The sequence below is a fragment of the Manis pentadactyla genome, chromosome 6, assembly GCF_030020395.1.
Source record: "Manis pentadactyla isolate mManPen7 chromosome 6, mManPen7.hap1, whole genome shotgun sequence".
Classification (NCBI taxonomy): Eukaryota; Metazoa; Chordata; class Mammalia; order Pholidota; family Manidae; genus Manis; species Manis pentadactyla.
Window position 1 is genome coordinate 138874392 of NC_080024.1, and position 18008 is coordinate 138892399.

Below are 18008 nucleotides of genomic sequence, written 5' to 3' on the forward strand. Positions count from 1 at the left end.
GAGGAGGTAACTGAGGTCTGGAAAATAACATTGCTATGATCTGCCACTAGTTAAGGGGATGGTCCCAGCTAGACTGCAGGCTCCTTGTACTTATAGTTCACTTTATTGTGGATGATTCTGGCTATGATATGAATCTGTAAAAGATCATTGATATTAAAATAATTTTAACATTGACAGCAATAAGACCAACATCAACCTTGATAACAGCCACTATGCTGAAAATAATATGGAGTTTCCTCAAAAAATTAAAAGTAGAACTATCATATGATCCAGCTATCCCATGCTGGGTACATATCCAAAAGAATTTAATCAGGATATTGAAGACATATCTGCACCCCCATGATCATTGCAACATTATTTACAGCAGCTAAGGTAGGCAAACAACCCAAATGTCCATTGACAGACAAATGGGTCAAGAAAATGTGCTGCATAACTGCAATGGAATGTTATTCAGCCTTAAAAAAGAAGGAAATCCTGACGTTCATAATAGCATGGATAGGCCTAGATGACCTTGTGCTAAGTGAAATAAGTCAGTCACAGAGGGACAAACACTGCACGATTGCACTTACATGAGGTATCTAAAATAATCTAAATAAATGCAAAGCATACAGTGGTGGTTGCGAGGGAAGAGGGAAAAAAGAGAAGTAGTTCAATGAGTTTAAAGTGACAGTCACAAAGAATGAGTAATTTCTAGAGATCTGATGTACAGCATAGTGCTCTTAAAAATTGTTAAGATGGTAGATCTCATGATAAATGTTTCTACCATTAAAGAAAAAAAGCAAGAGGACACAAGAAATCCTTTGGAAGTGATGGATATCTTTATTATCTTGGCTGTGGTGATGGTATCATGGATGTATGCATACATCCAAACTAAAATGTTGCTGACGATAGGCAATGAGGTATATAAAGGGATAGTGGAATAATGTAAGGATCAAAAGGGATGTCTATTGGATAATAAAAATCGAAGATTACTTTTACAACTAGAGTAGCTGTATAACTCTAGCAGAGATCAAAACAAAGCTTTCCTACCAATTTATTTTTAAAATACTATTTAGTATTTCCACTAGCCCAACTCAGGAAACACATCCCAGATAAAACTTTCAAAAGTGCACAAAAATACTTTTGATTACAGACAAATTTCCCTTTCCCCCACCCCCAGCAAATGAATGAATATATGCTATATTGAATGATCTTTAAATATTAGCCATCAGGGTTGGGTCTCAAAAAATTGCTTGTTGATAGTGATTGTTGTTATAACTTGTGAAGATACCTCCTGTTTATAACAGGTGACCGTTTTTTTTCTAAGAGAACAATTTAACTCTATAGTGAATTTGAGGTTTTACTGATCGCTTAGTTTAAACCACTGTCAGCATAATGGAATTATCAGTTCTTTCCTGCCTGCCTGTCCGTTATTCAGTTCTGGATGTATCATTATAGACAAAATCTCCTTGTACATTTGCACAGTGCTTTACATATACTGCTTATGACCCTCTTAGGTCCCAGCCTAGGCCATGTCGGTCTCTGAAGAGAGTAGTCTACATGGCTCCAGCAGAAATAGGACAGAGTCCAGAGTCTTCACTCAAAAATAGTCCACACACACACACACACACACACACACAAGGGTTAAGCATGATTAAATCACCACACAGTACCCTTGCTTTATTTCTCTGAACCTTATTATCTTTATTTCTAAAGTGGCAGTAATAATGTATTGGATATCAAAATCATAGAGTATTTGAAAATCGAGTCAAAATAATCTGCAAATGTTACTTACCTCTACATCTATTAAATGCTTAATTTTACAAACTATTTAAAAATCAGTTTATCATCTGATTCTCAAAAGGACATTATACATGGAAGAGCAGGTATTACCTAATTACTTTATAAGGCTACTTGGGATGAAAAAGAACTATCAGCACATCTGAAACTTGCCCACCTCTCGCAGCAAAGAAGCAGGAACATTTACAACCTGGAATTCTGAAGGCAATGTACAAAATACCTCTCTGAAAAGCCAAAAAAAAAAAATGTCTGCTTCTGCCTATCACTGCATCCTATCTAGACATAGAAGAGGGTCACAGGTTTAAATCTGCTGATAAAGATTTATTACAGAAAGCACTGAATTTAGAATAAGAAGACTTGGGTGATACTATGAAGGAGAAACTCTTTTTTTTTTATTCCACTGTGTAAAGCTAGGGTTTATCTGTAGAAAATACTAAGGTAAAGCAGATTCAGTGCAAACTAAAGAAAAACTTTCTAACAAATAAAATATATGTAATAGGTTTCCCTCCCTCACCCTTGTTAAATTTCTTATTCCACAGGCATTTCTGTTTTATTTACAGGACCACTCTGTTAAAAGCACATCTAAATAGCGCCAGGCTAGGCTATTTGCCTAGGTGTTAATTATGAGATCTTTTAATATTGGGATTTTATGTATATATTTAAGCATTTTTTATGCTTAATCAAGAGTTTCTAGGTGTTTGTAGTGAGAGAGATTCCGCAGGTATACTCCAGAATAAAATGCAAAATTAAAAAAAAATTAAGCTGAAATATGATACTTCAAGGAAACATGGTAGAATCTTCAGAGTGACCTAGGCACTAATCTATATGGTCATTAAACCTTCACTGCAAGTGTCATCGAGAGGATGTTATGAATAGTTTCCCTTCCCTTCTTAGAAGGGATATTCTGATCAGTATATCCCTGGGCTAGCCAGGTGAGACCCCATAGGGAAACACTTAATGGATGGTCTATAATGTGCCTTATAATGTTCACTTCAAATTGCTAGTAGGTTTTGTTTAACTCAAAACTGAATTAATGATATTGTCGTATCCTGAATCAAAATATGACAAAATTATAAGGAGAAATTTGCATATCTACTTTCTTGTGAGATATTTTAATTAAATTCTATTAAAGATGAATGGGATAGAATATAAGACATTCAAAAAGATTTCCATTTATAGTACATGTGATAAGATGGTGTGTCACTCAGGGTTCAACCAGAAGAACAGAACCAGTGGAAACAGATACTAAGAGATTTATTACAAGCAATTGTCTTAGTTGATTGTGGTAACTGGTTAGGCAATTCCAAAATCCACAGGGCAGGCCATCAGGAAAAGCAGGCTGGATCTCTGGAGCCAGTGATGTTGTCTACAGGTGACATTTCTTCTTCAGAGAAGCCTTAAGTCTTCAATTAAGGCCTTTCACCTGATTAAATCCGGCATGCCTAGATTATCTAGGACAATATCCCTTGGTTAAAATTTACAGTGTGGACTTTAGTCACATTTATAAAATACCTTCATAGCAACAACCAGAATAGTTTGACTGATAAACTGGGAACGTTAGCCTAGTGAACACATAAAACTATCACAGATGATATTTCAAATCTGTTATTGAAGGTAGTGTTGACATAATTGCTCATCCATTTCAAAGAAACATGAAGTTAAATTTCCACTTAATACAAGAGGATATTTTTCACAGCCTAAAACTATTTCAGAGAATATCACTATGAAAGTCATGAGCTACAATGATTAATAAGTATTTATTCGAATATCAGTTTTTTAATTTCCTGAAAGAGGCCTATAATCCCTCTGCCTCACTAATCAACAATAGTGCCTATGAAAGGGAGCAAATGTTAACAAATAACAGAACAGTGCTGTGTAAATTCAGACACACATCAATGTGTACACAAGCCTACTTGAAGCATGATGAAGGCCTTGTGTTTAAAAGTATCCACTGCTCATGATGCTGGATATTGTATTTTAACCTAATATTTCTTTTATGTTAAGCACTAGTGTAGTGGCTCTTTTAACAGTTGTTTGTGTGTGTGTGTGTGTGTGTGTGTGTGTGTGTGTGTGTGTGTGTGCGCGCGCGCGCGCACCTTCCATGAGTCAGGCACTGTTGTGGGCTTTATGGATATACAATTAATATAACTCACCTACACCATTCTCAGTCTATTTCTTCATGGAACTTTCTGTCTATTTTATAAAATTACAAGCTCCTTAAGAGGATAGCACTTTGTGTTACAGATAGCTTTGTGCAAGAGGGTTTATCAAATTGCCTTCTCCAATAATACTATTTATTGAAGGCAACTGCCCCTTGAAATTAGCAAGTCCATTCTAACCATCACTTACAACACCATTTCCTATTAATACAAAGTTAGAATCCTCCTCAGTACCAAGATGTACTCATCTTCCTATGCAAAAATCTACAAATATTTAACATTGTACAAGATATAAGCATCATTTCTCCAAGTTTATTTCTGAATTTTCTTTGGCATCAAATATTTATCCTTTTCAGATTAATGCAAAAAACAAAGATTAAATTTTTATCTTTATTAAGAGTTGGTCAGCAACTTGAGGTTTAAGGACTTGTGAGTTTCAGCCGAGTCCTCAACATCATCAGGTCTTTTGACAAGTGTCATTTGTTTTACAGTAATTTGTCACATAAATGAACTACTTTGAGATTTAGCTAAGAGGAATGTTATTTACATAAAACGTGTATAAACATCACACTAATGATCCGTGGGCTCTCTCTGGGCTTTAAGATAAGCCCTGATGTCATCACTATGTGCAGTATTTTATGTCCACATTTTCACAGAAATAGACTTCAAGCTCTAGTAGGAAAACTGAGGCAGAATCAAATATGCCTTGTGCTGATTTCAGGAGACAAAAGCCTGAGTATTTTCTGCTGAAGTTCAGTGGCTTTGGATTCTTCTTTTTTGGCACAAAAGAAACATAATCACTGACCTTAAAGGGATGATGGAGACATACATTTTTAGAATACCTCTTCTTGATTTATAGGCGGTCCTTTTCTGGACTGTGAGAAAAATGATCCTTGCTATTTTGGACTATTTCTTCATTGTTCATATTTTATATACTCCATTTGCCCTGAGGCCATTTTCAGGGATACATTTTTTTATAACCTGAAAAAAAAATAAATGAAAATATATGAAAAATAATTTGATCTCTCACTGTAATATTCCTGCCTTTGTGGCCAAAATAATAATAATTACCAGAACAATCACAAACAATGTAAAGCGGGTTTACCTTTGCTGACGTTTTACTAAAATTTTTGAAACCTAGCTAGAAATACTTGTTATCCAATAACATTTTCCCCCCTGTGAAAAATTCTCTCACAGGACTGGAAAAAGGAAGTCAGTACAGTTTCCAGGTGTCAGCCATGACAGTCAATGGCACTGGACCACCTTCCAACTGGTACACAGCAGAGACCCCGGAGAATGATCTAGATGGTAAGCTCTTTCTCCAAGCACTGTCACTCTGATTTCTCTATTCTCTGTTACTTCAGCTTTAAAAGGCTGCCTTTTCAAAACTTGATGAACTCCGACACCAGGGATATTATTCCTCCTGTACCTTTAGATGTAAAACAAACCAAAAAACATTTATGAATACAGAATTGTCAACTATACTATATAAACATAAATTAATCATGCATTAATGCGGTCGTCATAAGGATTGCTTTTTTTTCAACATAATTTGAAATGATTTTTTAATTGATTTTTATTTAAAATAATCAGCTTTAAACATTTTTTTTCCACAGGAACTATTACAATTTCTGATAATCATAAAATATAACTACTTTATTTAGCTTCTCTTGCCCTTTTATGATGCTTCTGAAAAACAGCAATATGTATTTTTTACTTACTTATGATACAGTCATCAATATTTGGCACTTCATTTTTTAAATATAAAGAACAATCTGCCTTGTTTGCTTAATTGATATTTGAGATACTGAGATTCATATAAAAGTCTCATATCCATACATTAAATATAAGCAGAATCTTCAGTATTAGATGAGAAATAGTTATTGGAATTAAAATATTGTGACTAAATTAAGATCAAGTTCAAGATAAACAGAGCAAAAGAAAATAAGTCTAAATAAAAAAACAAATATACCACATAGAATTAGAGTTACAAAGAAAGAAGTAGAAATTCATGAAAATGAAAGGCTCTTAGAAAAATAAGTTATGATCTGAAAACTGAAAGCTAGGTGATCAAAACTTGGACCTGGAAAAAGTGGCTCAAAGAGTAAACATGTGTATTGCAAATGTGACGGCAGAGGTCACTGCCTAAATAACTGACAATGAAGTCCTGTGTTCCTTACCTGATAGACCTGAAAGCATTCAAGTCATTGGAAGGTGAAAATCCTACATCCCTCCCTTTTCCTCTCCTTTTTTCCCTCCCTCCTTCCCTCCTCATTTTTATTCTTGTCCTAGTTTCCTTCCATTACCCTACCCCAAGTCTGGCCCCCTCTTCCTTGAACTGCTCCTCATTTTCCTCTTCCTTAATCTTTCTCTTCTTTGCTTTCTAAATAATTCATCATCATTCATGATTTAAAAACAGTCACAGATGGAGTCTTACAAAACTATGGTGGCAGCAAGTGTTCCCCACGTGCTCCATGATCAACCAGTGCTGTTTCCACAGGACTGATAATTACTGCCAAGGGCAGCATGTGGACTCAAGGAACACTGAGAGGAAACTTATAAACTTCAGGCACTGAAGTGGATATAATAATAAATAAGAAAGACAACATCCTTTCCTTGTGGAGCTTAGAGCAAAGCAAAGAATGGCAGACCTTCTAGGCGAAGTCCTGGGAAATCACTCTTCTATAGCTCCAACCTGGTTGACTATCCTATTCGTACTGTCCTATCTGTCAACGTAGGATGAAGAGGTAGGTAGATTGATAGGCAAACAAGCAAACATGTAGAAAACTTTCATTTAAATTGAGCCATGGTCGAACAGGAATGAGCTGTACGAAAGTATACATTAAACATTGAGGGGGAAAAGCAGGGGGCAAGATACATTCAGGTTTAAAGTCAAGACAGATCATGATGCTATTAGAGCCCTGAAAAAAGAACTATCAAGACTGAAACACAGAGTTGACATGGGATAAAGTTTTTAAGATAGGCAGGTTCTAAATCTGGCAAGATCAAATTAAGGATTTTTAACTTTGTCTTAAGAATATCATTAAAGCAATAACATGCTTTACTCTAAGCAAGTCATTAAATTACTTTTTAAAATAGTGACTTAATTATATTTGCATTTTGAAGAGATTACTCTGGTGGAAGTGCAAAATAATATAAGTAGGCAAACATGGGCCAACCCAGTTAGGACTATCCTAGAGATAATATTAGCCTTGATAGAAAAGGAACTTGAGGCTTAGAAGATGTTATTTAACGTGTGTTAGGTAATAAAAATTGAGTTGTGGCATTGCACAAAAATCATACTTCATAAAGTTTATACCCTGTGCTAATAGGTTAGACAACATTAATTTATGTATGTATTTATTCAACATGTATTTCTTCCTGAAGGTCTATATATAGCAGACATCATTTTAAGAACTAAGGGTAAAGCAATAAGTAAAGTCCCTACTCTCAAGGAATATAAATTTTATTGAGATAGAGATAGATGGTGATAAATGCTCTGAAGAAAAATTAAGATGATAGAAGGAATAGCAGATGATTAGAGGGGACTGTTTTAAAAGGGGTTGAGACAATTTCTCTGATTAGGTGAAATACAGGCACACAACTTAAGGCAGTGAGGGAGGCAGCCATATGAGTAGGTCAGACAAGAGACCTCCAGGCAGAACAACAGCAAGAACAGGCATCCTGAGATTGGAGCCCAGTTGGTAGCTAAAGTTTGGCAAGGAGGCCAGGGTAGCTGGGCATAAAGTCCTGAGGACGTGATCTGTCTTTTCTAAAGATTAAAAGGATGGTTAGGATAAGCTTTGCAAACACCTTATTTTTCTATTTTATTTGAAAAATAACTTTCAAAGTTTATATACATGTCTTTTATCTCTCATCTACCTTATGGGTTATATACTATTAGCCTTACTTTTAAAGAGTATCTTATGCTAAGAAAATTTAACTTACTTGATCAAGTCACTCAGCTAGTAACTGTGGAGCTAAAACTAAAGACTGGGTCCTGTGACTGTGTTCAGTAAAGGATATTGGAGCAAAGCCTCCACTAATCCTCTAGAACTGACCCAGTGACAGTAAAGACAGTGATTCAAGGCAAAGATTCTAAGAAATGAGGTCATATCATTTACCCAAACCTAAGGGACTGTATCTCTTACTGGAAGGAGAGAAAATAAATGGAGCAGAGGTGCTGAAGGTCCTATAAAATATCCAGGATGAATGGGCTCTCCACTTGACTTATGTGCTCTTTCTCCTCACTCCAAATGATTCACAGTCTAAGTGAAACCAAAGTGTAAAGTCATAGCTCTGAGGATAGCACAAAACTTCCATTTAACTGCATACTTCTCATGTCCAGGCAATTTCAATATAACCCAATTCATACAACCATTTTAATCAAGAATCTCTATGCCATGCTCATGAGTAGGGTCTTAATAAATGCTGCTTGATTGGATTTGTTTGAACTTTTCCATGCTCTTGGCTTAATAACACCCCTCCTCTGCATGCAACATGCCTCCTTACTTTTACCTTATTTGAGTGTTGATGCGGTTACTGTGAAATATAATTAAGAATCTATAGTGTGCCAAGTTGAAACGTGAAAGAAATAGGAACAGTCCTCTTGAGGGATTAAACAGTGGCTGCATGGATTAAAACAACTTCATGAAAACAAGTAATACTTGAACTAGTTTCAGGGGAAGGGGGTTTACTAGGATTACAGGGAAGAGTGTGGGGGACAAGTAGTAGACTCATCAAAAAGAATCCCTTTAGGAAAACTATTTCTGCCCCTGTTGGATTAGTGTCCCCACTCATCCAAATATTACTCATTTATTGAGTGTAAGTATGGTTATCTTAACACATTCCAACACATTTTAAATATTGCCTCTCTTTTCATTCTCCCACTTCTTCACTTGGATTATAATTGCTTAGACAACTCTTGCTCTTCCCTATAATATACACATTAGCAATCTGAAAAAGTAAATAAAAATTAATAGAAGCAAGCTAGTGGAGTTGATACTCTTGCACATAATGCTATTATGGATTATGATACAAGATTGTTCACCTTTAAACAGTGGAAACTAATAGCCATTTCAGGGCATTCAAATATGAGTGTGGAACAGATAAGTTTCACTTCTTTTGTAAAGCAGTGATTTACTTGCTGTAAGAAATTAATAGAACCAAACATATTTGATCATAAGGCCTTTTCAATGTACTGATCCATGGTCTCTTTTCACTGAGATACACCCCCAAACTGATTTCAATTCTTCTACCTTTCTCCCATCTTTCTTATTTTGATCACATCATCCAAAGATTAAAAGCGCAACCCTTAAGAAGAATTAATATTTGGACAAATGGACAACCACTGAAGTGGTCACTAGTAGCTCAGGCTGATGGCTTGCTTTATTTCCATATAAACAAACAAACAAACAAATAAATAAGCAAGCTAGGAGATTTTGTTAAATATTCATCTCCTTTTAACTTATTCACACAAATATTTAAATCATGAAATGAGACATAAATAACTTCTACCAAAGCTTTCATGGCTAATGTTGGAAAGCTTTGAATCCTAAACATTCCAAAGTCAAAATTTTCCATATAGAATTGCTTTTATTTGCCTCAAAGTATGAATAAAGAGGGAGCAATCATTTTGAAAACCAACTGAAATGGGAAGAATTCTTTGCTGTAGCCAAAGGAATCCTCCCTAGAAGGAAACTGCAGTATTAGCCCTTCCCTAGGTGCATGTATTGTATAATTCCCCACCCTTGCTTCTGAATTTCCTGGTGAGCTCCCAGGGAGTAATCTACTCTTTGAGGTAGTAACCTTGAGCCCTGCAAGTTACCTGAACAGAAGAGGCCTTGGTATGTACAGAGAGCTGAAAGCAATCCCTTCTGCTCCTGTGACTTCTGTAGTTCCTCTTGCATTCCCTGCTTGACAAGCATTGTGGAGCAATACTCCAGTTCCTTACGGATTTGCCCTTCTAATTAGGATGTTTTGTTAAAGTAATTATAGAGCCAACCTCACTGTTTGTTCAGGGTTCCCTGAAAGCATGTTTCCGATTACTAACAGCTAGGAAGTTTTCAAATATTTATTTTGTGCCTCAAAGTTTCAGCTTAAAACAAAACAAACAAGATCATTAGAACTCCCCCAGTTCATGCAAACATCTTTGTAAGGATGTGAGAGAATTTGTGATAAAGTTCATCAAGGTGTCTTCCAGGAAATTGAGTTTGGAGAGGTATTCATGCTGCCTTTTTTTTTTCTTTCTAATTTTGAAGTGAACAGGTAGAAATTGCTATACATAATCAATAATGATGTAAATGAAAATTTAATTTCTACCCAAAAATGCAGTAGCATGGATAACCAAACCTAGCAGTGCAGAGACTCCTGAAAATGGAACATGTTGATGTAGCAAAAGCTGTGAATTTAAGAGCAAGCTCTGATTTCCTGCCCCCGGGAAACAGATAAATTAGTCCTATTAGCTTGGGTGGTAAATGGTAAAATGGGATAACAGTAAATCCACTTGATTTAAGAAATGAACCGTGAAGAAACTGAGTTTTGAACTTACAAAATATATAATATTCATTGAGAACATATCTTTGAGAATACCTTAAAACTTATCAGTAAGTTTAAGGAACACCTGAAAACTTATTTTCAGAATAATGATCAAATCTAATGATGAGACCCCCAGAGAGAAGGAGCATTGCATATTAAAATTTTATACTCACTCAAAGAATAGAGTCTGAGAAATGAAAAATCTCTGAGCATAGAATGAGAATAGAGGAAGGTATATAGAAGATTTACCTGACATAATTGAAATATGCACACAATTAGAGAATCACATTTTTTTTCCTAAGCATCCAAATAATATTTAGTATTTGGCTATAAAGAAATGAATATTAAGGTTCCCATGTAATACACACATTCTTTGATCAAAGTGTAATTAATTTCCAATAATAAAATGATACCCAATGTATTTTTAAATGTAAAAAATACCTCCAAATAACTCACTGATCAAAAAGAAATCACGTTACATCTAGAATGCAACTTTTAGCACCTTATATCTAGGCAATCTGGTTTACTTGAATAACAATCAGATTTAAAATATCAGGCAATTATATAATACAATTTAAAATTTTTAACAAATACAGAAATTATTTTCCTTTGACTATTATTTTGATAAAATTCTTGGTGAAAGCCAATGGCAATCTGTTAAAACAGATCCAAATTAAAGATAACAATTTCAAGGTGAGGAGCGGGGTTTACACAAGTGAACTCCCAAATGTGGTCCTCTGCCAATATGGTGATGCAAATACAGGATTTTATGCAGAAAAGAATGTAGGTGGCGTATCTGTGAAAAAGGATTCCTTTCACGTGGGCTTTTGATAGGAGCCAATCATGATATTCTGGGCTGCTAACTGACAAACAGGCTTGTGGAATGATGTGAGCCAGTGGTGCAGCAGCTAATCCATCATGAAATTGAAGAAACCAACCTATTACTGTCATTCAAGTGGAATCCATCTTACCTATACGGAATGTTGCAGTCAAAGCCAAAACTGTCTTTTGAAAACAATTTGAAATCTGCTTTAGTTTTTATGGAAAGTTGTTCAAAATCTCAGAGCTAGGCTGTACCAAGGGATGGTACAAATTAGACAGACTTGGATAAAGGTCTGAAAAGTTTGGAGTCCTTTCCTTGGCCATAGCAAATTTTTAATGTGCTCATGAAATCTTTGATTCTCTTATGACTTGATTGACATTTTCTAAATACAATGTAATGAATAAGATTATAGATTCTATAGTTGCAATAATTAAGTTTGAATCCTGCTCCACTCACTGTATAATCTTGGGCAAGTAATCTAATTTCCCTTAGACCTAAGTTTTCTCCTCTGTAAATAGAATATAGCAACACTGTCCATGTCAAGGTGTCTTCATAAGAATTAGCTATGGTAGTGGCAATAAAGTGTTCAGCAGTGTGCCTGGTGTATATGAAACACTCAAGAGATGCTTATTGTTGCTGATTTTGATAAATTAGATCTCAGACTTCAACAGTAATATGAAATACTAATACCATTGGTCTCATGAAGCTTCTTCTCGTTCATGATGATAAAATCTTGCTGTCTGCATTAAGGAAATACATCTGATACAAAAGCAGGGCATACAATCAGTACATCTTAAAAGCCTACTATCTATTTAAGGTATAATTTAAAGGGGTGTTGTTATATAATTATATCAATAAATGCAAGAGACAGGAGCTGGAATTCAGAAGTCAGGGATCAGCTTAAAGATGGCGGCATGAGAGATTAGATAGGAACCTCCTCCCAAAACCACATATAATATGAAAATATCGCAAATACAACTAATCCTGAAAGAGCAACAGGAAAGAAGGCTGTAGCAGACTGCCTACACCTGGGGAAAAAAGCAGACCTCATGGAAAAGGATAAAGTACCAGAGCTGCAATCTGGCAGGACCGAAGTGTTTCGGAGCAGGGAGGGGGTGGAGGCCTAGGACTGGTGAACACCCAGCCCTGGAGATCTGCTCTGGGAGCATGAACATTGCATGGTGCTCTGGAGATTAGTGGGGTTGGAAAGCTAAGAAAGCGGGAATATTTGGAGACACTGAGATTTCAGCTGCTTGTGGAGAACAGGTTCCCACAACCGGCCGCTCTGGGACAAAAGAAAGGTGGGCACTCTGAGAGACTTCCCAACAGTGAAAAAGGGCTGCTAAAGGGGCAAGTATTGGACAGAGCTTGCTGCTCAGGAGAAAGGACAGGTGGACAAAATTGTCCTAGTGCACTCGGCCCAGCAGGTTGGGAACTTTCAGGAGCTTCAGGCACTCCATCCCCCTCACTGGCAATGCAGGTGTGAGGCCCCCCACCACAATACATGCCCCGCCATTGCACCAGGCCGGCCAGAGGGCAGCCCTGCCTATGGCAGCTATAAGTGCATAGTACAGAGGCTCCTCCCTGCGCACTCAGCCCATGAACCCTGGCAGTTGAGGCAGGCACTGCAGCTGGGAAGCAGGAAAGAGCTCTTTCCTTGAAAAGACAAGGAACAGCAAATGCTGGCAAGGATGTGGAGAAAGGGGAACCCTCCCACACTCTTGGTGGGAATGTAAATTAGTTCAACTAGTGTGGAAAGCAATATGGAAGTTCCTCAAAAAACTAAAAATAGAAATACCATTTGATCCAAGAATTCCACTCCTAGGAATTTGCCCAAAGAAAAGATCTCAGATTCAAAAAGGCATATGCACCCCTATGTTTATTACAGCACTATTTACAATAGCCAAGAAATGGAAGCAACCTAAGTGTCCATCAGTAGATGAATAGATATAGAGGAGGTACATATACACAATGGAATATTATTCAGCCATAAGAAGAAAACAAATCCTACCATTTGCAACAACATGGATGGAGCTAGAGGGTATTATGCTCAGTGAAATAAGCCAGGAGGAGAAAGACAAGTACCAAATGATTTCACTCATCTGTGGAGTATAATGAGGCAAAACTGAAGGAACAAAACAGCAGCAGACTCACAGACTCTGAGAAGGGACTAGAAGTTATCAAGGAGAGGGGTGGGGCAGGATGGGTGGGGAGGGAGGGAGAAGGGGATTGAGGGGTATTATGATTAGTACACATGGTGTGGGGAGGGTCACGGGGAAGGCAGTATAGCACAGAGAAGAGAAGTAGTGACTGTGGCAACTTACTACACTGATGGACTGTGACTGCAATGGGGTGTGGAGGAGACTTGATAATATGAGTGAATGTAGTAACCACATTTTTTTCATGTGAAACGTCAATAAAAATAAATAACAAATAATAAATTTTAAAAAATAGATGCAAGAGGGCACTTTGTAAAATTAGACAATCATTACCAGGTTTTTAAAAACTCATGTTAATATGGGAATATAAGAAAGCTTTCAAATGTCACTCTTTTTGTAAGAAACTAAAAGCAAACTTTATGCTAAACACTAAAACACTACACACATGGCTTTTAAGATCTAAACGAGCCAGGGAAGCTTCCTACTATTTCTGTTAGTCAACAAAGTGTAGAAGTTTTGGTAAGAAAAGAAAAAGAAAGTTAAAAAGTCCTAACATACAATTAAAGGAGAGAAAGTTATTTTTACAAATGGTATGATTGTGTATTTATAAATTCCAAGAAACTACATGAAAAACCTATTAAAACTATTAAGAAAATTCAATAAGATAGTGTATATATATATATATACACCCACAAACATATACACACAATTTTTATCACACTATTAATAATTAGCTTGAGAAAGAAATACAGTCAAATAGGAACCTAAATAATATCTAGAAGTAAATTTAGCTCACTGTAAACAAGTTCACATGAAGAAAATAAAATTTGATTAAAAGATATGAAATAAGACACAAATAAATAGAAGAAATATACGTTCCTTGATATAAAACCTTACCTTTATATATTGTGAGTTCTTCCCAAATTATATGTTAATACAATTCAAATCATAATTCATGTGGAAGATACAAAAGAATTCTGAGAAATTTTGTAGAAGTAGAATACACATTAACATTTACTATAAAGCTTGATTTAAAACCAATGTAGTGCTTTCTGGTATAGAAACAGACCTGCACATCAGCGTAACAACAGAGCATGGAGGAAAGAAATACCTCTTGCTGAAGCTGAGAAGTAAAAAATAAAGTTGACATTTCTACCAGCAGATTATTCAGGAAATGGTGTTGAGATTACTGCCAGTACATTGGGTAGAACATGAAATTTTTCTTCTCATACATCAAACTAGTTGACCATGGCTGCTTCTCCTGATGGAATTGAAGGCCAAAAACGGCCACATTATCACTTCTTATTTATTCAAAAATGCAACATTTGCTGATTGCTTTAAAGATTTTGTTGCTTTTTTCTTTTGGCATTTTCATGTATAACAAAAATGGAGGCTCAAATGAGCATCCTTTTATACAATGTTGGACATTGTCAGCTGATGCGTCAAGCTATCATCCTATTCTAGCTGATTGTGCTCTTCCTCCTGTGTCCCTCACATCGGGACTGCTGTTAGCATCCAGCAGCGTCCCAGCCGGTGAGTCTCACAGTCCTCAACTACTGCTTTTTCACTCCCTCCCAATACTCATTCAAATCACCAAGACCTGGAACTTCTACCTTCCTAATAGGTTTGGAGTCCAGTCCCTCCACTGTACCTTAGGTCAGGTTCTCATCACTTGTTACCTGAGGAGAGCCTCCCAGCTGGTCTCCTTCCACCACTTTGCTCCCCCTCTTCTCCAGACCCCATAGTGCCGACAGAGGGATTTTTCATAACCAGATCTAATGATGTCATTTCCCCATCCATCTTCTTCTTGTGTGGTCCTGTCCTCAGCCTCTTCTGATATTCTATCACATTTGCATTTCTGCACATCCCTCCAGATACACTCCAACCTATCTCATGCTTTCGCACTTAGTGTTTCCTTGTATCCCTTCACATGATTTCACACCTCTTGTCCTTTGAAACTCACTGGATGCTGTACATCTAGGAAGATTGTCCTATCTCAGTTTCATTCAGATGTCTTTCCTCTAATCCTGATTTCTTTGGGCACACTGTCTTAGCTTTATGTCACTCTTCTCAGTAGACTAGAAACAAAAGCCATGCTTTATTTGACTTGAACTTCTCAGTACATTCCACAGTACCTTCTGCATAGTAGATGCACAATTAATATTGAATAGATGATTGGATATATAAGCATTCATATCTAGGTATTAGCTATGTTAAACTCATTCAGTTCATTTAGTTTGACTCTTCACTGATGTCCATCATTGTAGTCAAAAAGCAATTATAGGTAAATGAGAGGTAGAAACACATCCTTTGCTCTTTGGTACATTTTTTCCTTAAATGTAGGGATGCTTTACATTTTCCTCATGTAAGATATTAGAATGAAATCCCAAATGTTCCAGAGAAAACTTGGCATAATATTTTAGAGATATTGTGGGTTTTTTAGAGTGAAAGAAATAAGTCTGTGGTTTTGAGACAGTCGAGTATTAATCCAATTGTAGGAGAATGAACCTGAAGAATTCACGGAAGTGCATTCTTTGGCAAGACCTAAGACGTACACCTTTGTCCCTTTCAGAATAGGGTTTATCATTTGAATGGCCAAAAATCTGGAAATTATTCAGTATGAGTTAGCTGATAAAATGCATCATTGTAGAAACATACAAGATTCTAGTAAATTTTTGTGGTATTTGAAATTGGTGTCCCTGAACTCTTATTTGAGAGACTCCCAGATTTTGGTAAGCTCTGATTGCCACAAAAGTGTCACCCCTAACCGTCAAGCTTAGGTTTTCCCACTATTTCAAGAAGACAGGATGTTGTTAATAAAATTGAAATTCATGTGTTTTTGTCCTATGTTGTGTTTGGCATGCCAGCCTCCTCCCTAAGACAGGTCTAAACTTCCCGGTAGTACTTGTCAAATCAAGAACTCAACAGATGGAGCCCATGATTTCCAACTGTGGACCAAAAAATAGGATTGGTTTAATCCTGTAGATAATCTGCAATTGAGATTCTATGGTTTCTCTAGGCAAGAGGGAACCAGGGAAGCAAATATCTTGATTGTTTTGTTAAGACTAAATTTGGGGCATGACATTGAGGGTCTCTTCTCTGGGTAGTAACATATTTTTTTCCTTCTTTTTCCCATCAAGTTATTATCAGTGTGAACCATGATCAGGGAGTGAGTGTGCAGAGGCTATATAGGACATGGACTCTGATTTCAGGGGGACCTCAGACGGTTTCCTGGGCCTGAGCAAACAGCTCTACCCCAGCAGTCTCCCTTTCAGCACTAGGAGTAAAACTGTCAATACCAGGAATTGGAGGACACAGACAGACACGTGTCCACCCCAGATCTCTTGGTGTAATTGACATACATTTAGGAGACACATTTTTCTGAATTAGAATTTACTGTTGTGGTTTAAAGGAATGAATCTGTCAGAATACTCTTTTTAAAGTACTGACTATATGCTCCCCTGTTCCTTTGAATTTCTACATGCCTTTTTTTTTTTCTGGTGTTATCCTACATTTGTTTTTCTTCTTAAAATTTTTTTCTTTATTGAGATATAGTCAACATATAATATTGTGTAAGTTTAAGGTGTACAAGTTATACAGTGTGATGGTCACCACAGTAGAATAGTTAACACATCCACCACCTCACATAATTACCTCTTTGTGTGTATTGTGTGGTGGGAATTTCTTAGATCTATTCTCGTAGCAATTTTCATGTACATAGTATAGTATTATTAAGTATAGTCACCGTGCTGTGCATTAGATCTCCAGGGTTTACTCATCGTATAACTGGAGGTTTGTACCCTTTGACCAGCAGCTCCCATTTTCCCCACCACCATCCCCTGGCACCACCACTCTATTCTCTGTGTCTGTCTGCATCCATTTTCAATTTCAAGAGAAGTGATACTAGACAAACAGAAATAGCTAACAATAAAGTATGAAATAATTGGATTATTCTACCTAAAACAACTAAGATTGAATAGAAAACATGTATTAAAAGTAAACAAAATGATAAATACAGTAAAAGTTATGATTCTTTGAAATGTAAAAAAAATTAAGAAGTAAAAACTTGAGATAAGTAACATAAAATTTATAGAACAGCTAAGAGCACAGTATGTGTGAAATGTTAAAACATTTGTTAAAATGCTGAGGATAAGCTTATGCAAATAGGTCTCCGTAAATGTTGCCCATTATGTTATTAGGAACAAGTACAGGAAACTAGATTTTTAAAAATTAATGATGAAAATAAATAAGATTAGTCATAACAGCATATACTCTTAGAGGAATGAAATTTCAAAATTCATCATTGGAATTAATACTGAGGGAGAAGGGGAAGGAATGACTGCAAAGGGGGCAGCCTGGGTTAAGTTTGCAGGTGACGGAACTGCTCTGTGATGGAAGTAGTGGACACGTGACCCTAGGGGGTTCATCAAAATCTCTAGGGAAACTGTACTCCTGAGTGAACTTGCTGCAGTTAAATTTAAAAATATACTAAGAAGTTAATAATAAGAAGATGGTAAGAATAGCACTGTGCAAAAAAAACGTAAAAGAAGA

At 36.4% G+C, this 18008-nt stretch overlaps 1 protein-coding gene across 1 annotated transcript in view; it reads left to right on the forward strand.

Moving 5' to 3' along the window:
• The window catches only part of DCC (DCC netrin 1 receptor), a 1164464-nt gene that overhangs the window by 944277 nt on the left and 202179 nt on the right, over window positions 1-18008 (forward strand). Inside the window, exon 14 of the mRNA XM_036918577.2 lies at window positions 5136-5246. Coding sequence (XP_036774472.2) covers window positions 5136-5246 — 111 coding nt within the window. The remainder of the gene's footprint in view (window positions 1-5135; window positions 5247-18008) is intronic.